The sequence below is a fragment of the Tenrec ecaudatus genome, chromosome 7, assembly GCF_050624435.1.
Source record: "Tenrec ecaudatus isolate mTenEca1 chromosome 7, mTenEca1.hap1, whole genome shotgun sequence".
Lineage (NCBI taxonomy): Eukaryota > Metazoa > Chordata > Mammalia > Afrosoricida > Tenrecidae > Tenrec > Tenrec ecaudatus.
The window spans coordinates 114362641-114390407 of NC_134536.1; the positions used below are offsets into that span (position 1 = coordinate 114362641).

Below are 27767 nucleotides of genomic sequence, written 5' to 3' on the forward strand. Positions count from 1 at the left end.
GCTACAAGGTAGAACATCATACCAGGTACTCGTGCTGAGAGGGTGTTCATAGGTGGTACAAGCTTAAACCTTAGACTCGTAGCCAGAAGGTTGGCAGTTTGGCATCCATTCAGAGATGTCTAGGGAGACAGTCTGGCTAGCTGCTTCTGAAGGTTGCAGCCTTGAAAACACTTGAGAAGATCTAGTTTGCATACCGCGGGTCACCCTGGGTTAGAATCAGCCCACTGGCAACCACCCACCGTAGCAAGGCTGCTAGATACGATGATGTGTCCTGGGACATGGTGAGAAGTACAGAACGGGGAGCAGTTGGCAAGGATTCTCACTTGTTTGAATTGAATACACAATCTATTCTCATGGAAGCAGAAGTTAAGAGATCCAAAGAAGAACTGCATTAGGTCAAGCTGCACGACTTCTTTAGAGGCTTGAAAAGCAAGGATGTTACTTTGAGGCCTAAGGTGCACCTAATACAAGCCGTGGTGCTTTCGATTGCCTCGTGCATGTGGAACTTGGCATTGAATAAGGACTGAACTGTGATCCCGGAGAAGAATATTGAAAGTGCCATGGAGTGCTAAAAGGACAAACCAATCTGTTTTGGAATACATGGGGCCAGAGTGCTGCTAGAAGGTAAGGGTGTGGACATGTTGTCAGGGGAGACCGGACCCTTGAGAAGGACAGCAGGCTAGGTGAAGTGGAGGGGCAGCAGAAACAAAGGAAGATCCTTGATGGGATGGATTGACACAGCGGCACAAATACAACAACAGTTGTAAGGATGGGGTCGGGCTGGGCGGCGGTAGGTTCGCTATGGGTCAGAACCAGGTCCATGGCCTCTGACAGCAACCACATCCTGAGTCTGAGAAGTCTTCTATTAGCCCTGGTCTGTGGGAGTTCATGAATTCATTTCCCGAGTTTCTTTTCCTTCCCCGTGACTTGGCAGGCACTAACTTCAAGCTTTGAGCATGGCAAAGTCATAGGTGAAGTACAGGTGACTAATCTTTTATTCATAGAACAAACATTCTTTGAATACCTGCTATATGAAAGGTACTGGTCAAAGCCTGGAGCAATTAGAATAAAAGAGAACCCGAGACAAGCCCCATTCTTTTACAAGGCTATGCCTGTGAGTCAAAGATATTTGGATGATAGTAGGATTTTTGCTTGTTTTCAGTGTGTACTGTGCACATAAGTCTATATGTACGATGACTAGTGTCCTGGTAGAAATCAGGGGATATGGAAATGTATAAGAGGGAAGCTTTCACAGCGTGGATGACATTAGAGCTTGACCTTGAAGGAAAAGTAAGAGTTTAATAGCCAGACGTGGGAAGGACTGAGTAGCATTTTAGAAAGAGAGGATACTGTGAGTGAAAGCCTTTGTATTTTCAACTGCCTCATATTTATGTGAAAGTTGGACATTGAATTAGGAGGACTGAAGTAGAATCAATGCTTTTGAATCGTGGTGTTGACAAGGAATATTGAAAGTACTATAGGCTGCAAACAAACAAACAAACAAACACAAAAACAACCCCAAACCCCAAAACAAAACCAAGCCAACTTCTTCTGGAAGAAGTCTAGTCAGAGTACTCCTTGGAAGCAAGGATGGTGAGCTTTTGTCTCATGTACTGTGTCCATGTTATCAGGAGGGACCAGGACCCGGAGAAGCACACCGTGCTTGTTACATGGAGGGGCAGCAACTAAGAAGGCCCTGCTGAGCTGGATTGACCCAGCGGCTGCAGCCACGGGCTCAGATTAACCACAACTGGGAGGGTGGCACGAGATTTGGTGGCATTTTGTTCTGTTGAACATAGGCCCACTAGGAGCAGGAACGAACGAGACAGCACCTAGCAACAGCAGCATCAACAGCTGGTTTACGCTTAACCTTCATGAAACTACTCAGTTTAAAGGAGAGGTGGGCAGAACGGGGGCTGGAGAGAAAGGAACTCCCACCTGGAGTTCAGGCCTTTGGAGGAGGCGTAAGTTTGACATCTCCTGTGACTCTGGTGGCGTGCCATTGGGGCCTGGCTGCTAAGCATTTGTGGTCACATAGCTCTGCGGATTGTATTCGAATCTGGGGTAGTGGGGGGGGGACCTGTAATTTCTGGTGGGAGTAATCCCTTTGAAGAAATTGATTGCATCTGGAAAATTTAATTCTCTCATGGAAAATTTATCTGTCATGTAGAGATAAATGGAGATTAAAATTGATATAATTCAGTTTTTTTCCATTAAGAAATTAGCACAGTGTCCCTCTATTTATCATTTTATGTCAACCATCAGTTTCTCAGACATGTCTCTCGGTGGTTTTCTTTTGGGAAATGGAAACGGTGCTGCTGAGGGACCTGGATTGACGTGTTGGGCATCAGAGTGGATGGTAGCTATTGCCGTGGAATCTCACCGGCAGGGGCGTCTGGAAAAATGGTTTAAGTGCTGACTCCTGGGGCAGTTGGCTTGTGCATGTCCCTGGATTATTTCAGAGCTTTGATGAAGAGCATGCAGCCAGTTGTTCTGGGTTGTTTACTTGTGAGCACTTAAGGGGGATGGGTTTATATTTGGAGGGATGCCTTTGTTTGCATATACAATATCAAGGCCTTAAAACCATAAAATATGCTATTGAAAGAGTCTGTGGAAAGGTCTTAAAGGCTTGAAGGTGAACAAGCGGCCATCTAGCTCAGAAGCAACAAAGCCCACATGGAAGAAGCACACCAGCCTGTGCGATCACGAGGTGTTGAAGGGATCAGGTATAAGACATCATCAGAAAAATAAAATCTTACCATAGTGAATGAAGGGGGAAGTGCAGAGTGGAGACCCAAAGCCCATTTGCTGGCCACTGGAGATCCCCTCACAGAGGGGTCTAGGGGAGGAGATGAATCAGTCAGGGTGCAATGTAGCACCGATGAAGAATACAGCTTTCCTCCAGTTCCTAAAGGCTTCCTCCCCCCACAGCCCCCACTACCATGATCCGAATTCTACCTTGCAAATCTGGATAGAGCAGAGGTTGTACACTGGTGCATATAGGAGCTGGAGGCACAGGGAATCCAGGGTGGATGATACTTTCAGGACCAGGGGTGTGAGGGGCGATACTGGGAGGGTAAAGGGTGAGTGGTTTGGAAAGGGGGAACCGATTACAAGGATCTAAATGTGACCTCCTCCCTGGGGGACAGACAACAGAAAAGGGGGTGAAGGGAGATGCCGGATAGGGCAAGATATGACAAAATAATAATTTATAAATTATCAAGGGCTTAATGCGGGAGAGGGGAGCGGGGAGGGAGGGGAAAAAGAGGACTTGATGCAAAGGGCTTAAGTGGAGAACAAATGCTTTGAAAATGATTAGGGCAAAGAATGTACAGATGTGCTTTATACAATTGATGTATGTATATGTATGGATTGTGATAAGAGTTGTATGAGTCCCTAATAAAATGTTTACAAAAATTTTTTTAAAAAGAAAGAATCTGTGGAATATTCAACCCTTGTGTCATAAAAAGTTGATGAGACAACTGCTTGTATCGTCCATGGTAGTCACTCACCCTGGCAAATAATGCCCGGAAAGCGACACTAGAAAGCACCCAGGACGGCGTGGCCAGGGGTACCCTCACTCGCCAGCCCCACCTCTTCTGGGCCCTAAACCAGGGGTGAGTGGTCTTACTCACCTGGCTCTGGCCTTTGTGTGAGGATGTTACTTTCTTCTGAGTCTAGTGCCTGACTCACACCTGCAAGACTGACAGATATGTTAGACATCACCCAAGAAGTGGGCCAAGTTCCTTTTGAAGGAACCAGGTGGGTTTGACATATACTTAGTTATTTTACGTACATGCCCCAGAGTTGTACGTAGCTTTTTTGATGATTTGAAGATGTTGCTTTTGTTCTGTGAACACCCAGGCTGGAAAAGACCAGGGTTTTCAGTGGCACCCATAAACTGAAACCAGACCCACTTCCATTCAGTCAATTCTCACTCACCGAGACCCAGAAAGACAGAGTAGGACCACCCCTTTCAGTTTTGGAGACCAAGTTTTTATGGGAGCAGACTGCCTCCTCTTTCTCCTGTGGAGTGGGTTAAAAACTGCCGACCCTTTATAGCAGCCAGGCCCTTCCCCAGAGGGCTGCTTGGGCTCCTTCAGTGGTGCCAGACCATGTGATTTGTGGCAAGTGTCTGTTTAATTGTTGATTCACAGTGTACACTCCCTCACTTTCACCCACTGCCATTGAGTCGATGTCGATTCATAGCGACCCTCTATGTGTACAACTGCTTCTTTGAATTTCGGAGACTGTAACTGTTTATAGCAGTAGAAAGCCCTGTCTTCTACCTGGTGGTTTTGAACTGCTGACTTTGGGGATTTCAGCCCTACTCTTAACCACTGTGCTATCAGGGCTCCTCCATGACGATACAGCAGGTGTGAGCGCTTTATAGCAGCACATTTGACAGAAGACCCACGTCGAGGAGGAAGTTTGGAGGCATTTGGAGCAGTTACCACAACCAGTGCTGTAACTGACATTTCAAAATAGTTGACGTTTATTTTCAATTGTTATTTCCTTGTGTACATCCTCCGCTCCCTCCTCAACAGCTGCTCCACGACCCTCACGCTGTCTACTCTGATGCTAAACATTTTCCCAAGTGGAATCCCATAACGTACGCCCTAATATTCCACCATCTTTCCCTTTCCGCCAAGCAAGGAGTATTTCCCTGTGGCACTGGACAATGTTAGTGTTTGTTGCTATTAATTAGTAGGTATTAAGAAAATAAGTCTGCAAAAGGGAATTGGCCTTAAAGGGTAAATAGCATCTAGATTATCCTACTCTGATTGCCAACATCATTTTCAAAGAGAAATTAAGTCTCTTAGCTGAAGGCAACTCCAATTAGTGAAATGGATGGGGGATATTTTGGAATAAGGGATTTGTTTCATTTTTCAGTCTTACAAACACACAAAATACAGAAAATTTGTGTAGCATTCTCGTGAAGGCCTTTTCTCATGCATGTCTCGTGCAGTGTCAGTCGCTTTGCCAAGTGCATCGTTTTATGGAGCTCCTGTTTGATAGAAAAAACCTGAGGTTCAGCTCGATTAAATGACTTGCCAACTATGACTTAGCAAGTAATGAAAATAAGATAGGAGTATGAGTTCTGTGTAAGTGTAAGTTCTGATAATCTGTGTCTCCCAAGATCGGCCTTTCACAGGTATCTATGTTTTTTGTTTTATTGTTTTTCCTCGAGAGCCCTGATTTCTCCCGCGTATGTATCACTGGGTGCCCACTAACTGTTGCCAGTCTGGCAGCTCTAGTGAACTCAGCAGCTCAACGGGTCTTTCCTTCCCTAATTTGCTAGGTCAGAACTGTTTTCATAATCCTACCACGTCATTATTTGCCGTTCCACTCTCATCCTTTCTCATGCACAGTAACCTTCTCTGGGAGCATACGAGAAAGTGTGTGATAGAGACAGACTCAGTGCAGAGTCAAAGAGGAGAACCCGTCTGTCTAGCTTCGGTGTCGCTAGACTTAGGCAGAGTCTCCGCAGTTTTTAAAAAGTGCACAGAGGTCACATGATTAAAAATTTTAGAATCTGCCTTGGAAAATAGATCTTTGATGCCTCTTATGTTGATCCTCCTGGTGGTTGATTGATGGAGGTGAGTGATAGGTAAGATCAGTGATGCTTTTTTCTTTGTTTTAAAATAGTTTTATTGGCTTATATTTCACATGTCAAAAATTTAATAACTCGGTGATATTAAGATCTCTGCAGTCACCACCACAATCAATTTCAGAATACCTTTTTGTACTTGTTTTTTTTTAAATCATTTTATTAGGGGATCATACAATTCTTATCACAATCCATACATACATCAAATTGTGTAAAGCACATTTGTACATTCATTGCCCTCATCATTCTCAAAACATTTGCTCTCCACCTAAGCCCCTGGCATCAGTTCCTCATTTTCCCTTCCCTGCCCCCTCCCTCATGAACCCTTGATAATTTATAAATTATTATTTTGTCATATCTTGCCCTGTCTGACGTCTCCTTTCACCCACTTCCCTGTTGTCCATTCCTCAGGGAGGAGGTCACATGTAGATCCTTGTGATCAGTTCCCCCTTTCCAACCCCCCTCCATCCCCCCTCCCACTATTGTCACTCACACCACTGGTCCTGAAGGGATCATCCGTCCTGGAGTCCCTGTGTTTCCAGTTCCTATATGTACCAGTGTACATCCTCTGGTCTAGCCATATTTGTAAGGTGGAATTGGGATTATGATAGTGGGGGGAGGGGGAAGCATTTAGGAACTAGAGGAAAGTTGTATGTTTCATCATTGCTACATTGCAACCTGACTCGCTGGTCTCTTCCCCAAGACCCTTCTGTAAGGGGATGTCCAGTGGCCTAAAAATGGGCTTTGGGTCTCCATTGTGCACCCCCCCCCCATTCACTATGGTGAGATTTTTTATTCTGATGATGCCTAATACTTGATTCCTTTGACACCTCATGATCGCACAGGCTGGTGTGCTTCTTCCATGTGGGCTTTGTTGCTTCTCAGCTAGATGTCCACTTGTTTACCTTCAAGCCTTTAAGACCCCAGACACTATATCTTTTGATAGCTGGGTTCCATCAGCTTTCTTCGCCACATTTGCTTATGCAGCCATTTGTCCTCAGTGATCGTGTCAGGGAGGTGAGCACACATGATATGATTTATTGGTCTTTGATGCCTGATAACTGATCCCTTCAGCACCTAGTGATCGCACAGGCTGGTGTGCTTCTTCCATGTGGGCTTTGTTGATTCTGGGCTAGATGGCCATTTGTTTACCTTCAAGCCTTTAAGACCCCAGACTGTACTTATTTTTGTTATTTCCCCATTTCCCCCATCCTCTCCTACCATTCCCTAGACAATGTCAATCCAGCTTCTGTCTCTATAGATCTTCTTGTTCTGGAGTTCATATACAGAGAATTATGCAAAACACAATAGGAGGCAAACAGAAATCTAAAAACCCAACAACAATGACTAGACAAAACATTGAAAAACCTCAATCACAAAAGAAGCAGAAAATATTAAAAAGGAATCAACTTAAAAATGGCTCACAAGGGAGCTCAAATGATAAGATACTACATTTTAACATGAGTACATCCGCCATAATGGACTTCACAGTACTCTCTATCTGATAGACGGGCTATTCGCATGCCTTGACTCTGGTCAGAGGGATCCATGGGGGGACCTGCAAATGGATTTGAGGCTTCCGTTGTCATTCACAGCACTCTGCAAGCTGGGGGTTCACAATTTAAGCTCTGACACCACTCCCTCCTTAATGAATGATGTCTTATGTCCCAGGATATTTGGAAGTGTGGAATCATTGTTTGCTTGATGGGTCCTGTATGGCCTTTTTGGGAGAGGTCCAGTGTGATGGACAGCCTTGTACTATGAAGGAATTATTTATCTTGTATTGCTCCAACAGAAATACAAGTGGGTGGCTTTGAAGAGTTATTTCTCATAGTTCTGTAGGGTGCAAGTCTATATCGGGATCTGAGCCGGATAGATTCTCGTAGGCTAGTCTTGGTAATTTGGTGAAACTCAGGAAGCGCCTGCCTTCATCTGTTGGTGCATTCATCTGTGTCTAATCTGCCCTTTTTGGTCACCCTTAACTGATTTCCTTTAACACATATCTTACACGGATAAGGACTCATTAACACAGCCCAGAACCCCCGTTTCATCACAAGATTCCATGTGTAGTATGAAAAGAGGATTCCGACGGCACCTTCCGAGAGGACTTTCAGATGCCTGCTTGTCAGTCATCAAAGAGGAACGTTTGTTTACACGCTTCTGTCTGGAACCTAATTCCTTTGTTATTTAGTCCCAAAGCATTTGTTTCCAATTAAATTTATGTATTTTAAAATAGATCATTGTATTGGGGGCTCTTACAGCTCTTATAACAATCCATACATCCCAAAGTATTTTTAAACCTGATTTTAAAGTATACTCAATTTTGACTGATGAAACCACTCTATAAATTGAGAGGTGAATGAGGTTTTTGTTCAGGACCTTTGGAAAATGATGCCACGGAGTTAACTAATTCTGGGGTCAGTGTATTAGTCAGACACTTATATCTGTGTGCATTTAGGGACTTGCAACCCCAGTGAGTCCAGTACATGCGAGATGACTCCTGCGTCATCTTGTGAATATGCCTGCATACGGAACTGTTCTATGACTTGTATTTCTATTACTTCTGATTTTTATTGCTGTGTTTCAGACATATATAAGTGCTGAGCTACATATAGAGGTGATGTGATTTTTTTCTGAATTCCACATTAGAATGTTATAGTTATTATTAAAGGAAATGAGTTTGCTACGACACAGAACCACTAGACTAGATAGGATGATATATGATTATAACTTCAATCTACAGTGTTCTAAAGCACTTTGACATAATTTTTTCACATTCAAACTTCTAATAACCCAAATAAAACAATTGATGGGGATGGGGGATGTAGCAAGACTTTCAAATATATTTATTGTCAGAAATAAGGTCAGACAACTAATGTTGAGTCCATACTTGAACTTTGTTTTCCCTTCTGAGACCTGTGTGAGGAAAGCAGAGAGTAGTGAGCAATGTATAGAATTCATATAACTTTGGTTAACTCAGAAGACAATGCTTCAGTGAAATAATAGTTTTGCTGTACCAGGAATAGAGATTGTCTAGATAGTTTAGATGACAGGATACCTACCAAGGAGAAATACATGGGTTGGACCAGCTGTGTTTGGCCTTATTAAAGAGAGTCGGGCTTAGGAGCAATACGTCAGAGCAGATAGGAAGGAATGTGAAGGCGGGTAGGTGAGCAGACAAGAATGGTAGGAATTGATTGAGTGGTAAATATGAAGCAGTGAGAGCTCAGAGTAATGGATGTGGAGAATAAATGACACTGACTGTGGAGAGGAAGAAAAGATAGCAATGTTTGTGGGGTCTTTTTTAATACTTTTCTTTGTCGATAATTCACATATCATCCAATCCAGTAGTTCAGTCATATTAAAAAGAGTTGTACAATCACTGACCACAATCAATTTAAGAAAGCAATCTTAAAAGGTTCATACAAGGCTTATGAAACTGTAGGAAAGAAAAAAATGTGGGGTTTTCTTGGCTATGGAATGTGCTTGGTTTATCTGACTCTCTCTAGTTCCATCTTGTGGTGAAAGACTGAACAAGACTGTTTTTGTTTTCTTGTTCTCTTAATCAATTGTAGGTTGTGTACCTGAAAGATTAAAAGAACTCCTTCTTGGTCAATGACATAATTAGGCCCAATGTAAAAGATAGGTTACTCCTACTTCCTGGTGCCAACATTGACTTACTGGAAATTTTTTACTATATGCTGCTTTGATACCTTAAGAAGTATGACAAGTATATTTTATAGTGATAAAAAAGTGGAGACTAATTATGTATGACTTCAGTGGTAACTTCATATTGCATGTATAAAAGCTTATCGATCTTTTTATTACATCAGCCATGTATATTGTTCATTTTATTGAACTGTACCAATTTGTAATTTTTAATAATTTTGGGAGACTTATAGTTCAATTAATTCATAACTCTTTAAGAAATAGAACTGAAGTAGATTGAAAAATAAACAAAACTATTCAGATAAGGCAACTACCTATGAGCATATTGTTTTAAAGTGTCCTTGTATATTTTGGAATCATTGGTTTATTTATTAATAATTGATGTGGAAATATTAATATACAATTTTATGAAGAAACTGAATTATGCCTCCTATGATGCTCTCTTGAGGAACCTCTAAGAGCTTATTTGACAGCCATGTATTTGTTTGAACGAAATCCTACTTTGCTATTTCATACAAGGCCATGAGGTGATCTCACTTAAGATAAACCTTCTTCTATTATTCATGTACCTGTCTAGAGAGAGCTGATTGTTTCCCAGAATACTGTATCTTTTAGAGGTGGGATCGCTCTAAGAGAGGATGGAATTCTTTATGTGGCTGACACTTTGCTCTCTGCTGCTGTGCTAGATGCATGGTTTTTACTCAGGCTTCTTAAATTGATTTTCTAGTGCAGTTTGCTTTTTCCTGAGGAGCCTTTATTCCATCATACTGTACCTACTAGGCCCTTCATTTTACTTGTAATCTGGGTTTGCCCCATACAATAAAATTTTACAATACCACAAACATAATGCTATACACCTTTTATATTGGTCAGGGACACTGCGTCCTTGTCCTGCTTCAAAACTTTCAGGGGTCCTCCATATTTAGGAAAATCAAGCTTCTTTGTGGGGCCTGTACAACCTCTGAGGTCTCCTGGGCTGCCTTCCTGCCTCATATTCTACCACACGATTCAGACTTCATACCCCGAATGCTTCCTTGAAACTCACTGTGTCGTTCTGTTTCCTTGCGTTTTTCCGTCCTCCTTGCTCTTCACATCTGGAGCCAGTGTCCCCGTCTTCTAGAAGACCCGGGGCTGAGCTAACGGTCCTCCATGGTCTCCTGTGCCTGCTGTGACTCTTGGGCTTTATGCTGCAGTTTCCTGTGTTTCTTTCATCCAAGGTCGACTGCAGTCTTCAGGAAGTGGCGTTCTATAATTTATCACTGTATCCCTACTTATTAAATAACTCCCTGACATAGAAGGGATGCTCAAACCATGCATAGGGGCAAAATTTCCACATGATTGATCACTCCTAGGAACACCTGCCGCCAATCGCCAGGTTGGAATTTTGGTGAAGCGAGCATGCGAAACGCTGGATACACATCTGTGTGATGAGCCTCTTTCCCGTAGTTAGAATTTGTTAAGCGAACGCGGCACCAAACAATTAGAGGTCAGCAATACAAATTTTTGGTGTCTTGTTTTTGGAGTCATATTTTTGATTAACTGAACTGTGTTGATGAGACAGACATGGCATAACCTGCTCTGTTCTTTCTCTGCAGTTAATTTGGTTAGGTTCCCCCACACACCCCCTCCCCCTTAGAATATTTCCTAGTCTGTTTACTTTCCTCCCTTAGATATCCCCTAAAGCAAAAGATCAGTGCCCTCCATGGGCACAGTATTAGGTTCCGTTTTAAAAAGCAGGGCAAAATGACGGAGGAGCTGCGTGAAATAAAGAAAGCGGGGCCACACCCCTATTATGTAACTGCAGTTACACAATCTCCGAGTGTGTGACAGTGCTTTTACTGTGCGCATCACTTCTTTCAGCGCTGTTTACCCAGACTTGTCCCAAAGGAAGAATATAGCCAAAACAAGAAAGAAGAAAGCGGGTTTTATTAAGCATTGAAGATGGGAGATGAAGGCAGTTGGCAGTAGTGTAGTCATCTGTGAGGGAATGTTACCAGACAAAATGTGTATGACTCAGACGTTTAGGACAGCATAAAATATTGCCTGTGTTAGGTTAATTTGAATGTTTCTGCCACTCATTTTGTTCCTTCTTTGAGAATTTGTCTAAAACCTCATCCCTTCCCCCTTAATTCATTACCAACCACCCTTTCCCAAAATGTTTTTTCAGAAGGCGTCTGACTTTGTAATCTGCAGCCCAGCACCTAGCCCGCAGTCTTCCCGGGGCTCCTTCCTATGGTTCAAGTCCTAAGAGAAGACAAGTCGACATAAAACAAACACGGATAGAAAATGTAACCGTGTTACATTGTTTAATCAATAACTAAAATGTCAGCTATCTGTACTTAGGAAAGTATTTACAAAGCACTTAGAACAGGGTCTAGTGTCTAGTAATCACAGGTATATATTATTGTTTTTGTTGAGAATGGTAAAATTGGCTTTTCCTCGAATGATGAAGGCCACAGTCATGATGTTATCTTAAGGTGGAAGCCAGCATGACAGTGTTACTGTTAGGAGCCCTTGCTTAGTTCGGACTCATGGCAGCCCTGTGTACCAGAGAACGAGGCACTGCTGGTCCTGCAGCTGCCTCACAACTGCAGTGCTTGAGTCCATTGTTGTAGTCACCGATGCAGTACGTCTTCTAGAGTGTCTTCCTCTTTTCGCGACTCCCTACCAGGGACTGGTCCAAAGTAGTGAAGCCAAATTTTGCTCTCCTTTCTTTATAGGAACATTCTGGCTGTCCTTTTACTGCCTTTCCACGGGCGATAATATATACGAAACACCTTGTATCCTTCTTCCTCCCCACAACATCAGCAATGACGTCTTTCCTTCCACATTCACTTCCTCATCTGGTTTGAATTTCTGGCAGTTTCCTGTCTATGTACCACCGCAGAACTTTTGAAATTAATTTCAGCAAGGTGTTACTTGAGGATGATGTGAATGATATTGCTTGTTAATTTCTGCAGTCTGTTCTTTCAGCTGAACGAATGATGGAAGAGCTGAAATCAGAACAAGCCAAGGGCCAGCTGCAGAAGAGGCCCTCACTTGGTCATATGCATGTCCAAGTTGATTGATCATTGATTTTAAAAATCTCTCTCTTTTTTTTAACCAACTGTAAACACTTGTTTTCTTGTTTGTATTAGGGACTACCTGCTCCCAAACTTTAATTTTGCGGAGGCCTGCAGTTTAAACATCTTGCACAAGTTCACAAGGCCAGTTTAGAAGCAGGATGGACATTTTAAGAGAAAATTCTTTTTCTCTAATGACAATGTATTTTTCCTGTCCATAATTTGTTTTTGCATGACAGAATATTATATATTATTATTCTCCCCTGAATAAGCCTAATTTAATTTTCTGCCTGTTACATAAATATGATAACCAATGATACCTTATTTGGAGAGTTTTGCTATGGTAGAAGACCCGATTTATCTGGCAAGGCAAATGGTGAAATTGCCTTGCTATGAAGTAAGCGTTCAGAATCACACACTCTCCTGGAGTGAGGAAGGCATAGGATGTGTGGAATGTGGAGTGACACTTGACGGGCAGGGCGTGGGTGCAGTGGACCTGGAAGAGCATGGCATTTCCACGTCTGTGCTGGTTACTTTCATGGGGACCCCATCTTGATCATGTGCTTGCATTTTACTGTTCTTTCCATGTGCGGAATATGTCAGACGTGCAGTAAAGTTACTTATTTTCAGACATAAGCAGCTGGCTGAGGATCATTCACTTCCTAATGTTGTTTATAGAAATATGATTTCTTATTGTCCCTGCTCATGGTTTGTAAGAGTTAGGAGACGCACTGGGGAAGTACATAGGTTTAGATACCCGAGTGTGCCTAAAAGTCATATATTTAGCTTCTCTGCCTTGTTTTTAAGTAGGTCTCAGCCATATTAGTTCGAACTCGTGGTTTGAAATGATACCAAGTAAATTCTTGTAGCGATTTAATCCGTACATAGAAAACGTCAACCCTCTTACTTTATACTGCTTGTCTGCATGCGTGTGTGTCATGTGTGCAGAAGATGTGTTTCTGGGAACATCCTCAAGAATTGCATCATGTCTGAAAGTAATTTAGTATTTGAGGGGCTTGTAATTTAATAGCACCCCGAGGAACATATTCTAAGGACTGGATAAATCCCCTTCTAATTTACTTGGATATTTATAGATTTCCAAGCAAGGGCTCCCTCCAATGTGTGCAGCATGGCTTTGTTAGAGACATGAAGTATTTTTTCACTCTGTGGTTCCACTTCCATTGAGTCAATTCTCACTGACTCATAGCGACCTTACTGGACCGAGAACAACTGACTACTCTGAGACACGAGGCATTTGCAGAAGCCGACTGCCCCGTCCTTCTCCCGGCGTGGCAGGTGGTTTGGGGCGGCGGAGTTTCCAGTTAGCAGCCCAGCTCTTGATGTGTGCAGAATGCTTTCTACGTCTTCCCTTTCTTGTCTAAGGGCGTTAGAGATGGTCTCAGCTCCTCGAGTCACGTGTTCTAAGTTGCTCTTTTTTCTGTGCAGGTTCGAAAACATGTGAACGACCTGTACGAAGACTTACGGGATGGACACAATTTGATCTCTCTTTTAGAGGTTCTTTCAGGAGATACCCTGGTAAGTTTTCCTTCGTTTGTTGTAAAGTTCATGTTGGACACTCTGCATATGTGTTTTTGGCCCAGATTGTTCAGAGTTTTGCAACATCCATCCCTTGATCCATGATTTTGGCTTGGAAAAAAAAAAAAAAGAAAAGTTCTGGATAGATTTGTAAGCATTTTTTTTTAACTTCAAGTGGTGTGAACATGTGAGAGTGAAGCCGTTTGATTACTTCAGATATATAATCAACTCTATCATGCAAATCCTATTTTTTGTTATTGCTTCTTTTGTTACCTTGGGGTTTTGCTAAGCAGAAACTGGATGCATAATATAACCACATATTAAAAGACTCACAACGGGCAAGGACATAAACATCGCTTTCTGAACAATGGTCTAACCCGTTCCGCCGGTGTCATTTCCTTGTTTTGTGAACACACATCCCTACTTTGTTGTCTGTCCCCCTCATTATGTTCTGTTCACGCTTTTCTTTTCATTTCTGCTCTGTCTTGTGTCTCTGCTGTTGTATCTTCTGTCTGTTGTGTTCATTAGCCAAGGGAGCGAGATATTTTGAAGACCTTACGATTGGTGAGTGCCACAGAAGCATGTGACTGTGAACAGCATGAGGATGTGGAGGATGAGGATAAGGGGGTAGGTGTCGGCCCCCATAACTCAACTAACCTAGCCCTTCCAGTGCGGTGAGCACTAACGTGGGAGTGCAGTAACCCACGCGTTCGGGTTCCCTTTTAGAAAAGTACAGAAAGGACCGAACTCCACAGTGAGGTGGATGCGTGTGTGCTGCCCAGTTGGACAAAGGAACTGTTTTCTCTGTAAATGACTCTTTAGGGAGCTAAAATGAGTAGGTTACTTGTATGTTACTGTGCATTGCATAGTAAAGGAACTTATTTGCATTGATCACAAGGTGGCACTTTGGGCAATTTTACATAAATACACAAAACTTACCCCTACCTTGATGATAACATGCAAATTCACTCCACTCCCAAAATGGATATTTTAAGCTTGGCAACTGTGAGTTGGCTTTTTGGAAGGAATTTGTGAAAATTCTGTATATTAAAGTTTCTGCTTTAAGGCACACCTGTTTGACCATTGATGTTTGCTGGACAAGCTTCATAAATCTTGGACTCGCGTAACTCACGCAATTTATAAGGGAGCAAATTTAAAGAAATCTTGAGCCCCCATTGTGCTTCCCGGGGCTTCTTGATCTCTGTACACTTAGTCAACGTGAACTCACTCAGGGCTTATCTGTCTCCCACAGTGAGTTCTTGAATCCAGTGAGTGAATTACCAACCTCATCTCCACCTTGTATATAAAGCTGATTTTTTTTCCCTTCTGCGGTCTTCTGTCTTTTCTCTGGTGCCTTTAGCTTCAGCCACATATTCATATTTGAGCAGCTAAGCTCTCAGCTTTTCTTTTTTTCCCCCCTATGGAAGATTTTGTGATAAATTTCAGCTCCATTGTTTATTTTTGTTAAGCATTTTCTCAGCTCTGTTTCCTTCTCTTTTCCTTCTGCTAATTTGTAACATTTTAAAAGGGAAACGGCATCAAGGAAAAGAACCAAGGTTTGTCAGTTGTCCTAAGACTGAGAAAATAATTATGTCCACTCCGAGTCCTTTCTGATGATTGTAGAGTCCAGTAATATGCCGAGAAAGCTGAAATAAAGGAGAGGGGAAATACATGACTTTAATTGCTCCTCTCTTCCTTTATCAGGGCTAAGTACGCCTCCTCCGTCTTTCTCCTTCCCCCTTGGTGTTTATTTTCATTTTTTTAATATTAACTGCATGCTACTTCATTTTCCCTAACACGTCATAAATAAATAAATAATTATAGGAACTCTTAGTAATTAGTGATCATTATGGAGGTCAATTAGGGAATGGTATTTAATTCATTTTTGCATTTATAGCTAAACAAACATAGACTGGAATTGTACTATCAGGGACTATAACAAGTTTGTATGTTCTTTGGTATTTTCTTTACCTTTCATTTAAATAAAACAGTTGGAATAAAGCAGATGTGCAAATAAAACATATTTGTAATAATTGCTAATGTTTAAATTCAAGGCCACATACTACAGATAAATTGGTTTTAAAAATTCATGGGTTTTCTGACAGGGGAATTGTATCGACATATTAAGTTGGGCAGAAAATACGTTCAATTTAGCATGGGCGATGGCATCATAAACAATAGTGTGTATTTTTCATACTCTGCATTTTTTATTCTTAGCCCAGAGAGAAGGGTCGGATGCGGTTTCACAGGCTGCAGAATGTACAGATTGCACTTGATTATCTGAAAAGACGCCAGGTATGATGCTTTCCAAAGACTAAAGTCAGTTAAATATATGTGATTAAATCTATCTATACAGAGATATGTTGGAAATAAAAAAGGGTGAAATTTGCCTGTGAATTGCAGTCATTAAATATAGTGTAAAACATTTGCTGCAAAGCTAAGACAGCTGAGAGCAGGTGTAAACTCAGCTGAGTGGTAAGGGGCTACCTTTTCATCCGAGTACCGCTCCTGGCTTTTCCTCTGTTTTAATGAGTCAAGGTAGTAACAGCTCAGTCGCCTTAGAATGGAGCCCTGCTGGCCGTACTGGTTACAAACTGGGCTGCTGACTGCAGTTCAGCAGTGGAAGCCAACCTTTCTGCAAGAGAGAAAGAGGAGGCGTTCTGCTTCTGCGAAGATTTCCCATCTGAAAACCTGAGGGAGGAGTTCTCTGCCCCATGGGGTCAACAGCAATCAGAATCAACCCACTGGTAGTGGGTTTTTTTTTTTTGGGGGGGGGTCACCATGCAATGTTAAAAACAACAGCAGAAACCCATCGCATTTCTGTGGGAGAAAGATGGCTTTCTACTCTAATGCGCGGCTCAGTCTCAGGAACCCACAGGGAGTTGTGAGTCAGCAGGGACTCCATGCAGCTAGGGGTATTTTTTGTTTGCTTTGTTTTTAGTGTTAAGAATGCCTTTAAACAACAGTTCTCAGTCCAGGGGGTGCAGTCCTTTATTTAAAAAAATTTTCCCTATACTTGCCACTATGGGGTAGATTCAGATTCATAGACACCTTATAGAACAGTGCAGAACTGTGTTGTGGGTTTCCAGAGGTGGCGGATCTATAGGGAAGCAGCCTCTTCCTCCTGTGGACTGGCTGGTTAGTTTGAACCACTGTTAGGTAAAGCCTGATACTGAACCTGAACTACCAGGCCTCCTTTTTATAATCTGGAAAATATCATAGAATACTTTTTAAAAAACTTAGTATAAGCATTTTTTCATATTTAATATTGATGAGGTAATACTATTGAAAGTAGATAATATTAGGCAAGTTAAGAGAGTGGCTAACAATAACCCATTTTAGACAGCAATCAGCACTAACGTGAAGTGTCGGGAGAAACCATTGGGAAGAATGAGCAACATTATGGATATGATCTTGATTTATGACAGTGTGAATTACATTATAAGCCAAAGTGTTACTAATTTTTTAAATAGTATGAAACTAAGAGAAGATATGCAGGGGAATTGAAAAGACCTGAAAACAATGATAACTCAGAGGTGTGGACAATTTTATGATTAAATTTATTTTTAAGGGAGTAGGTAACAAAGGTGAAAGAGGAAAGAAAAAGAGGGAGGGAGTCACCAGCTTTATTCTTTCATCTAATTTACAATAAGTGTTAAGGTGCTTATCATTCAATGTAGTAAATGCTTAATCTTTAAGTATCTCAAATGTATTAGTGACTTGTTATTTCTCATTTTAGTGAAAGTTTCTATGACTACATCTTTTTTTCTAAAATGTTTCTGGGAATGGTTTGTCCAGGAAATAAAATATTAGATATTACTATTATACTTATTTTGAAGAATGCACAGTTAAGTAGTTGATGAACTTCAAGTCTAACTATTATCTAATTTTTTGTATTTGAACATACTTGAAGATGTACAGCAACTTATATACATGTTTCTCTATGGGAAGAATTTATGATAGATAAATCGAAACATATTGCCACTTTTAAAAACTTGGTTTCAGAGGTGTAAGAAAGTTGTTAAAATTATTTTATAATTTAGAACAGTCTTACCCTTAACTAAAAGAAAACTAAAGCATATTTTCAAGAGACAAAATTATTTCTAAATATTTAGGACTTTCCACTTGAGTTACTTGCTTACATATGAATGCTTTTACTATTTTCCCTACAAGTCAAAAGCAATGTAATACCCTGTCACCTTTGTGATTCTCCTATAATTTTCTATGTGAAATGATTGAAGATGGGAGATAAGACAGTATTGTGGGGACTGCTGTTATTTAGCTTGTCTTTTTTTCTTTGTATAATTTATCACTGCATTTATGTGAGGATAATGTGCTGGTTTTAAAAACACTTTGCTTTATCTCTTCTTCGTATCTAAAACAGGTGAAATTAGTGAATATTAGAAATGATGACATAACAGATGGAAACCCGAAGTTGACATTGGGACTAATATGGACAATAATTTTGCACTTTCAGGTAAGTGCAAATTTCCTTTATCGTTATTATTTTTTTTAATCTCTCTCTGTAGTTGCTGTGCAGTTCATGGACAGGGTGAATTGTACTTTCATATCCTGTGGAAGAAAAAGAAATTCCAGACTTTTTCTTAAACAATGTATTTAAATTGTTCTTTGAAATAAACGTACTGCTTGCGAATTTAGCATCTCATTTGTTAACTACCAACTCCAAGGTCGTTTTAAGGACAGTGCTTGTCATCTCATAGCTGTAAAATGAAACTGCTGTCTTTTGTGAATGCTGGCAAGGTTGCATGTTTTAGATGCATATGGTTTTATGATTCAATCCTTATTTGAAAAGGCTTTCTATTGATTTTTTGGTGCAGTAACTGTGGTAGACACTAGATGGCAGTGCACCTATCAGAAAGAATCTGAATTGGAAGAAAAGTAGTGGCTTCGTTTCCTGTACAGATGTGCTTTCTTAATTTTGACTTGAGGAGATCATGTGCACATTAATTTTGGCTATGGGTTTTTATCCAATAAACCTGTACAGATTGTGGGTTGATTTTTATTTCTGCCAATTGGTACATTTAAAGCAATCGTCTTCATTTCATTTATGCCAAGTTCCAACTTTGGGAAGAAACTGTTTTCAGGGTTATAACCATTCACCAGATCACGTGACAGGGCGTGTGGGACACGGGGCCTGGATCACAGTAGGTGTGCAGCACATCTGCTTGGCTCTCGTAAGCTGAGGGCCTTGACGAAGGAGGAGACAGTTGGCTTGCCAGCTGTAGCAAGCGGCTGCAGTTTTGAAGCAGACCTTGAGAGGATTTCACTTGTTTCATTTGATTGGTTCAGAGAGTTCGCAGAGGCCTGGTTGCAAACGGTGACCTGGATGTCCTTTAGGACAAGCTAGAGCTGACAGGCAGTGGAGAGTTAAGGGACTAGCATGTGAACGGGTCAGCAGGACCTGTGTTGAGTACGCAGTCACTTTGTTGCCACCATTGGGTAAAGTCTAAAGGGCCAAGATGCGGATTCGAGATGGAGGTCCTCAGCAGAGTCCTTAGAAGTCCTTTACGTGGACCAGGCACCAGCATTACAGTAGGGAGAGCCCAGATGGGAAGATCAGCAGAGCAGGAGAAACAGGACCCTCACTGACTGACCTGGTGGGCAGACTGGCTGGATTTTGATGATTAGAATTAGGCGCACCTTGGGGTGGTGGAAAGCAGGAAGGCTTGCCGGGAGCAGCGCTGTTTCGTTCTTGGCTCTTCAACTTTTATGGTGGTGATGGCATTGTGTAAATCACTGAACTTCTTTGAACTTGAAAAGCTATTTCAGGAAGCAGAACGGTCAAGTCTATGTATTGGAACCAGAAAGGAGATAATAATTGGACCAGAAGTTAATAAAAGGCTGGGAAGTAGAAGCAGCATGTTTAGATTCTATGTTTGAAGAAATTTAAAGCAAAAAGTCAGTAATGGATAGAGCTAATTTTTCTTATATGTGCTTGCGTGCTAAAGAGTGCTCTCACAAAGGAGAGATTAAAGATGTTGGATACAGCAGTTACTACAGATGTCAGACAAAGGAAGGAAAAGTGGACATTGGAGAGGCTGCCGTTGAACAGGAGAGGGTAATGGCTGTTCAGATTTTCTTTCTGGATTTTACCCTGAGGAATGAGTGAGCCTTGTCTTCCTGATACTCTGCTTATTGTTACTGTGTGCTCCTGAGTCAGTTCCAGCTCACACGATCTTGTATGACAGAATCAGCACTGCCCCATAGGGTTTCCTAGGACATAAGCTTTATGGAGCTGATTGCCAGGTCTCTTCTCTGGCAGAGCTGCTGGTGCATTAGAACCACTGACCTTTTGGTTAGTGGTTGAACACTGAGCCAGTGATGTGGCTTGCTAGCTTAAACCACTGTTATGCAGCCCATTCAAACGCATATAGGACAGAGTCTAAGTGCTTCATAAATAACTGAGATCAGACAGACTCACTGTTCTCCGTTGGGGCCGCTTGTGGCTTTGAACCGCTGACATTTTGGGTAGCAGCTCAACACTTAACACACTGCACCACCAGGGCTCCTTTACTAATTTGGTTACACCCGGCCTAGCTATGAATTCTTCGGTAACCTTGCTGTGCTATGCCTTCCTCTAACTTTGTCATTGCAGTAAGAAATGCGATGCTAAGGACTCTTAATATAATTAGATATTAAGAAATCTCATATAATAAGAAATCTGAACCTGGAGTTTAATTATTTTTGGAAATAACTAAAGCTACCAGTTATAGAATTGCCAAAAGAACTTGATTTTCTAATATCTCGTGGCATACTTTATTGAAATCCTGCGTATTTTAGGACCCAGATTATAAAGTATTATGACTGTTAAATTATCTCCATATTTTAAAATTACAGCTATTTAAAATACAACACATCCATTTTTGGTTAACCTAAAATTTTTTCTTCTTTAAGTGAAATAGTTTTCCTCAAGTACTGTGATAGGTAAAGATGAATATTTTAGTAGTTATACCAAGGTAAGAGGCTGTTAAACACTGATAATCATGCGAGTACAGAGACCAATTGATTTCTTTTTAATATTTGTTGTGAGTACTGCAAGCTAAGTCTGTTTCCAAGTCAGGCTGGATCCAGGTAAGCATTATCATCGCAGTTATCTCATACCACTAGACCCCGTATGTGGATCCAGAGAAGTTATGTTGGCTTTTGGGGGAAGCTGTTCATAAAACTAATGATAGCTGAGGGTGATGGATCTATTAGCAACATGAATACAAATAGGGTTGTATAAAGAAGAGAACTCGACATGCTAAGAATGAAAAGCTATTTGAGAAATAGGGGAATTTCTCACAAATAATTGAGCTAGGTGGATTATTTGCAAGATGGATGCTAGCTTCCAGTTAGGAGACTATAGAAGGACCATCCCTGGGAGAGAGAGCAGTAGAATGAAGGGTTAGAGGAATGAAAATCACACGTTGCCCTCTCTGTGTCGTCAGTACAGACACCAGCTATGATATTTTAAAATCACCTGGAATACTGTTTCATTGCCCTTTAAGACATTGCCAGTCGTATTAAAAAGCAACCAATCCCAAGTTGTGCTTTTAGTTGCCTTCTAGAACATTTAGATGAAACTGGGGAATGTTTTATTGCATTTTAAACAATTAAGGGAAATCTTACAGTGTAAAATGCATTTCTAACCAGCATCATTGCAAACTTAATGATTTCACCGAATATTTCTATTTAGTGATACGAAATGAGTTCTGTCTTTTGTTCATTTGAAGGATACTTACAGGAGGGCAGTCATCATGTTTTATTACTAATCATATGCTTTCTACTTACGTGTAAGTCCATTTCATGCCCTGCTAATTTCCTTTGTACTGTATCTATGACATAATATAAGAAATATGCACACCTTAGCTAATCAGGTTCCCTACTGATTTATTAGTTTTACAAGGCTCTAGTAAAATTGCATAATATTTAACTAGAGTATAATTTTAAAAGTTACATATAAAGTTTAACTGCCTTAATTCATGTATAATAATGCACAGGTGTTTCCTGTGGCCAAACTTTCCAGGCTTTAACTCATGAAATTAACCTATTTGATCATATGGAAATTCTGTATATCTGTAAAATATATTAGCTACTTATCTGGCTTGGAAATTTATCTTATTTGATACAGTATTAAATATATACTTATAATACTAGTATTCTATATTATCTAATAGATTTATATGAGTAATATCTTAGAATATTTTTGGCATTTACCATTTATTATCTCTTCTATAATTATTAAATCATCTTTTTATGGCTGCTATTTTACATACCAGGTATTTTTCCTTCTTTTGCACAGCTGCCAAAATTAGTGTGTGTGTGTGTGTGTGTTTTATAATACACGATAGGAATTCTGAAACTGAATTTGAAGGGCACTTTGCTGAGTCTCTCCTGACTTGTATCTGCTTTCTGTTTGCGCTCAGATATGTTGAATCACCAATAGTTTCAAAGGTTAGTGCAAACTTTTTGTTGCGTGTCTGCATTTCAGAAAGCTGGAGCGAGGGCCAGAGTCTCATCCTGCAGCAAAGCCCAGGGTTTGCCTTGAAAGCTCGTCAGTGTTGTAATTTGACAGTGAGCAGTAATGTTAGTCTAAGAGGGAGGTTCTGTGGCCAGAAATAAGTCCCAGTGTCTAATGAGACTCAGGGCCCCGGCTGGGCCGGGTGCCACGGCATTGCTTGCCTGCGTGTGTTTCATAAGCAAAATGGCCTCCTACCGAAGAGGATGGTCATGGAATCAGCTGTGAGGACTTAGAATGCAGAGCGGAACTTCGGAACTTCATGGAGAAGATTTAAGCCAGCCCTGGAGTTTGGAATGAGGGAGCCTGTCCAACTGTGATTTCCTGCAAAACAAATGGGGAATGTCTGTGGATGTGTGAGAGCTAAGAAAGAAGAAACATATTTAGATCCTGCCAAAACTCCATGGAGCCCTGAGAAATACTCTCCCAGGAGAAAATATTTCAGACGAAACCCGATCGGGAAAATCGCAGGGGACACAGAGCCAGAGCCAAACAATGAAGAGGACGCCAAGCAGAGAGGCAGCATTCAGCTTTCAAAGGAACAGCCAGCTTTTTCATTTGGGAGACTGGTACAGGAGGCACCTGGTCCCCCTCCTCCTGCCCTGGAAGAAGATGGCATTCAGCCAGAGAAGACAGACGTTGTAGTTGACCGTGTCAAACAGACACTTCTGCGGAGTCCTGCAAGCAGCCGCTCTGAGCAGGCGACCCTTTCTCCTGCTAAAGTCAGTGAGCTGGGTGGCTGGATTTCAGAAAAGCACAGCACTCCAGATTGCGCAAAAAGGAGGAAACTTTTAGATGCTGGGAGCAAAAGGGAAACCACAGTCCAGAGGCAAACTGATGCATTTTCTTTTCGAAGGGCAGCCAGCTTAAGCTCCCTGCCCGATGATGGCCCAGAAAGGCCGTGCAAAGACAGGGGGCTCATTGAAAACCCATCAGAAAGTGGTAGCGCTGTTCCAGAGAGGCAGAACTCTGAAGAATTTTGCCCTCGCGCAATCCATCCATCTCCATTTGAGAAAAAGAGACGTCATTCCCTCTGTACAAATGTGTCCTTTGCTTCCAAGGGCTCAAATGGGAATGAGGTAAGTGAAATGTGAACACTTGAGAATTTAAGGTTAAACAGGAGGAAGCAAGTGAAGGAACCTCCCAAGTACTCACATCGGATGGAGTTTCTATCATTTGTCTTTTGTAAAAAAACAGTTTATGTGAAAACTGTTCTTGGTATGCACTGTTGTTAGTCTTAGCCTTGATTAATTATGATTTTATGTTTTGTACTCGCTACATTTTAAAACCCCACACATTTTGATATGCTAGAACAATTAGAAAAGCATTGTTTTTTAAATGCATACATTCTGATTTTTTTTCTTAGTTCAAATTTCTTGACTCTTCTCACAGAGCAGACTGTGGACACTTAGGTATAAGAGCTAAATTAGAAAGGAGACCTGAGATGATAATATAATGTAGGGAGGACAGGATACGACACAACTATTTGTTGGTGTGGACTTGCTGATCCTTACCTTTGAAAAGCCAGCCTTCAATTCTCTTCTCAGTTTTAACGCACAGAAACACATACTTGCTTCCGATTTTATGGGTGTTGGTTGGTGGGAAGTAGGCTATCGGGGCAGATGAAAATGTCCAAATCTGTCTCTTTGTTTGGTGAGTTAGTCCCTGCCCCGAGAATAAAATAAGAAATTATTTGGACATGTCCTAGGAATGTTAATATGACACAGATTGCCAGGAAATTGAGATCTTTGTTCCTAACAGTAATATTTAGCTTCAGGCAAGTTACTTAAATTGTTTCTTTATGTTTTTTTTACTAGTCTGCAAAATGTTAGTGAATTTTGATTTCTTTCTTTATCTGAGAAGTCCACTACCTAATCAGCTCCTCTGTGTTACCTACTGGATGGGAGTTGATGTCATTGTCTTTAAGCTGCCCACAGCTTTGTCTTTTGACACATGGCGTTTATGATGTTAAACATTCTGGGCAAGGGTATTGTGTCATTGGCCAGGGATTATTTGCACAGTGATAGGCTATGATTTGTTGGGGTTAGTGGGCAAAGTCATCATGGCCCTTGGCAGCTGGGTTCTCCTGAAGGTGTCCTGTTTGTATACACCACCACGCCTTGCCAGTGTCATGCCATCTGTTCTGTTTACATTTTACAGTAGTGGCACTTTTTTTGGGGGGGGGGGAAGGGGAGAGGGGAGATTTCCAGGAAAACCAGAAAACCTGCTAGACAAATTCTAAAACAGCTGTGACACTCAGTAGTGGCACTTTTAAAAAGAAAGCATCCAGGCTGTGCTGTTTCCTATCTAGGTCCAGCATAAAGGTCAAAGCAGAAGGAAACTAGCTGGCTGCGCTTTGTTTATGAATGAAAAGCATGCGCGCACATATGTTCTCCAGCGGGCCTTTGTGCTTCTTAGTAAGGCTTCTAGTAAGCCTAAGGCTTTTTCACTGAAGGAAATACCTAAAAATCTCTTTCCTGGGTAGTGTATAAGCTCCCCACCCCCATGTCAAAGTGTTACCAGTCTTCCTAATTTGTGTATTTGACCATCTTTTGAAATGCAGATTTTAAAATACACGTGAAATTAAGTCATAAACCCACCAAGTATATTTGTTCATGATAAAGTCTGATCACTTCTCAGCCAAAGCTCAATGGGACGGTCATCGTTTTATGTGAGCAGCTGAATGCCTCACTTACTATAGTTTAGATAAAGGCTGTTTTTTTCTTTCACAGAGCAAACAGCTAGGCCATTCCACTGAAGACATTCTTCCTGTTACCTTGGAGATGTTTGATTCAGTTTGCTTAATTATCTTTCCTTAGAACTGCCCACTAGACTCCTTATCTTGCATTAAACTCTACCCTTTTCTTTGGAAAATTCCTGCTAACAGTAGCTTCCAGCTCCTTTGTGGCCATTTCATCCCCAAAATGGTCTGTCAGACAACAGTTCGTTTGCTTGTTCCTTCCAGAGCTGTTTTCACATCTCCCTTATTTGACCCAGTTTTACTCTGAGATAGTTGGGTGCAGGTTCGGACTGGATGACATTTTAGTTAACCTCCAAGCAGAATACTCTGTAATTCTTTGTGCTTGCCTAACCTTAGATTTAACTTCTGCCTCTGACTTGAACTTCCCTGACCTTGTGAAAATTTTTTTACTCTAGTGCAGGTGACGCACCTACCTCCTCTTAAAATCCTCCGGCCCGGCCCTAGAGTAGCCTTCCAAACTCAAACGCCCCACTGAATATAGGTATGATCAGCATGTTACATCTCTATTACGATACTCAAACAGACCTACAGCCATGAAGTTGACCGTGACTTGCAGTCCTCCTTTATAAGGTTTTTGAGTCAGGCAATCTTGACAGGAGCCGAAAACTCTCTTTCTCACAAGGACTGGCTGGTGGGCTTGAACTGTGAACTCTGCGATTAGCAGTTGAACACCTAGTCCACAGTGCCATCACAGACTTTTATTAGAATCAGAAGTCTTTAAAAATATGTATTATCTTGGAATTGTACATTGCTTTGAGATTGGAAAAATGCTGCCATGCCTTTCGGTCATCTCCACAGTTATATAGAAAATAGGCGTGGGCAGTTCCTCTTTGACCAAAGTAGACAGGGAGACTCGTTTAACATCCTCACCACTGTAAACGGTAGTAGCTACGTGAACCTAAACGCAGTGTTACTCTGCGAGTATGTTAGCCATAAGGAGCTTGCTGGCACGGTGGTAAAAGTCAGCTGCTAATTAGAAGCTGCCAGTTCGAACCCACCAGCTGCTACAGAGGAGAAAGCTATGGCTGGCAGTCTGCTTCTGTAAAGAATTCGATTTTGGAGAACTACTTCTTGATCAGTACTACTCGGTTTTATAGGGAGTTATGGGTCTGAGTAGGTTCATCAAGGACGGGTTTGGATTTGTGTGAGATGTAGCATAATAGCCTACTTGACTGCGAAAAAAAATGCTGACTGGAGGATGGCTGGGAGTTTGATTCAGGTTGCTGTTCTCAGCAGCATGTGCTTGTCCTTGTTAGGTGTCATCAGTCAGTCTCATCTCCGGCCCCAGGTGTACAACAGAAGGGACCATTCCCACCAGTGCAGCCCCGGTGACAGTCCATCTTGTCGAGGGCATACCTTTTCCCCGCCCCTCTAGTGTACCCGGCGTGATGTCCTGCTCCAGGGACCGGTCTCTCCTGACAGCATGGCCAAAGTAAAAGCGATGAAGTCTCTCCTTCCTTGCCTCTAAGGAGCATTCTCGCCATACTTCTTTCAAGACAGGTTTGTTTGTTGTTTGGGCAGTCCATGATACTGCCAAATATTCTTTGCCAGCACCGTAGTTCAAATGTATTGATTCTTTTTCAATCTTCTTTGTTCCGTGTCCGTAGTAAGTGGTAAACACAGCATCATGGTGAGGGCTAAACACAGGGTGTGTTTAGTGACAGAAAGTTCAACGGTGTCTGCAACAGCAGACCTGTTTTTCTTAGACTCACGTGCTCCCCATACTTACCTTTTGACGAGTCTCCTGTCTTTGTCTTTCAGCTTTTCCACAAAGCAGACTTGTTTCTGTAGTTTCATAAATCCCACCTCTTTGCTGGCTTGCTCTGTTGATACCAGCAATGATGTTTATTTTGGGTTTCATTTTTTTTTCCTCTTTAACTTGACTGCACTAAAATCACCGGAGGAGTTTTGGAAAAAATGCAGAAGCCTGGACGCTACTCTTGAGTGATTTTAATGCCATTGATCAGGACAGGGCTCCCTTGTTGGCCCCAAGGGTCAGGACAATGAACAAAGAGCTCCTTCTTCTTTTTCTACAGCAGTGCTTCCCAGCGCTTGGCCTCAGAATCTACTGAGTTGCTTGTTGAAAATGCCCAATTCAATATTTAGTTTAATCAGAATATCTTCTGGTGGGGATGAGTAAGTATCATGTATTTTTTAAGTACCTTCTCCCATGTTTCTTAAAGACACATGGAATTTTGAATACCTGCATCATTGTAGCTGGCGTGTGCCATCGCATCTACTCTCTGAGGAGCATTGTGACTTTGGGAAAGAAAGTGGCCTGGAAGCCATTAGATAGCTTTGGGACTTGGATGACCCCCAAGAAAACCTAACTCGCTGACATCAAGTTGATACCAAGTCCTAGCAACCCTATGGGACAGGGCAAAACTGCCCTGGAGAGTTTCTGAGACTTTAACTCTTTATGGGAGGAGAAAGCCCCATCTCCTCCAGAGGATTGGCTGGTGACTTTGAACTGCTGACCTTGAAGTTAGCAGGTCTATGCCTAACCACTATACCACCAGGGCTCCTTGTAATTTGGGAAGTCTTGATATTTCTCTAGGTCTTAGTTTCATTTTCTGTAAAATATGATCATTGGACTAGATTATGGCA

General features: G+C 41.6%; 1 protein-coding gene and 1 non-coding gene across 15 annotated transcripts in view; one reads left to right on the plus strand and one right to left on the minus strand.

Annotated features, from left to right (window-relative positions):
* Positions 1–27767, plus strand: part of DST (dystonin) — a 450811-nt gene that overhangs the window by 185148 nt on the left and 237896 nt on the right. For 8 of the 14 annotated variants that reach the window (XM_075554951.1, XM_075554950.1, XM_075554962.1 and 5 more), the window contains 3 exons: positions 13789–13878; positions 16096–16173; positions 18263–18355. In XM_075554951.1, the coding sequence (XP_075411066.1) occupies positions 13789–13878; positions 16096–16173; positions 18263–18355 (261 nt within the window). Of the gene's footprint in view, positions 1–13788; positions 13879–16095; positions 16174–18262; positions 18356–22582; positions 23479–27767 lie in introns of those variants that run through there. The other 6 variants (XM_075554948.1, XM_075554949.1, XM_075554960.1 and 3 more) reach the window with 5 other exon arrangements.
* LOC142453983 (U7 small nuclear RNA) lies at positions 24595–24657 on the minus strand. Its single transcript, XR_012785526.1, has one exon. It is a non-coding gene; the product is annotated as a U7 small nuclear RNA (small nuclear RNA).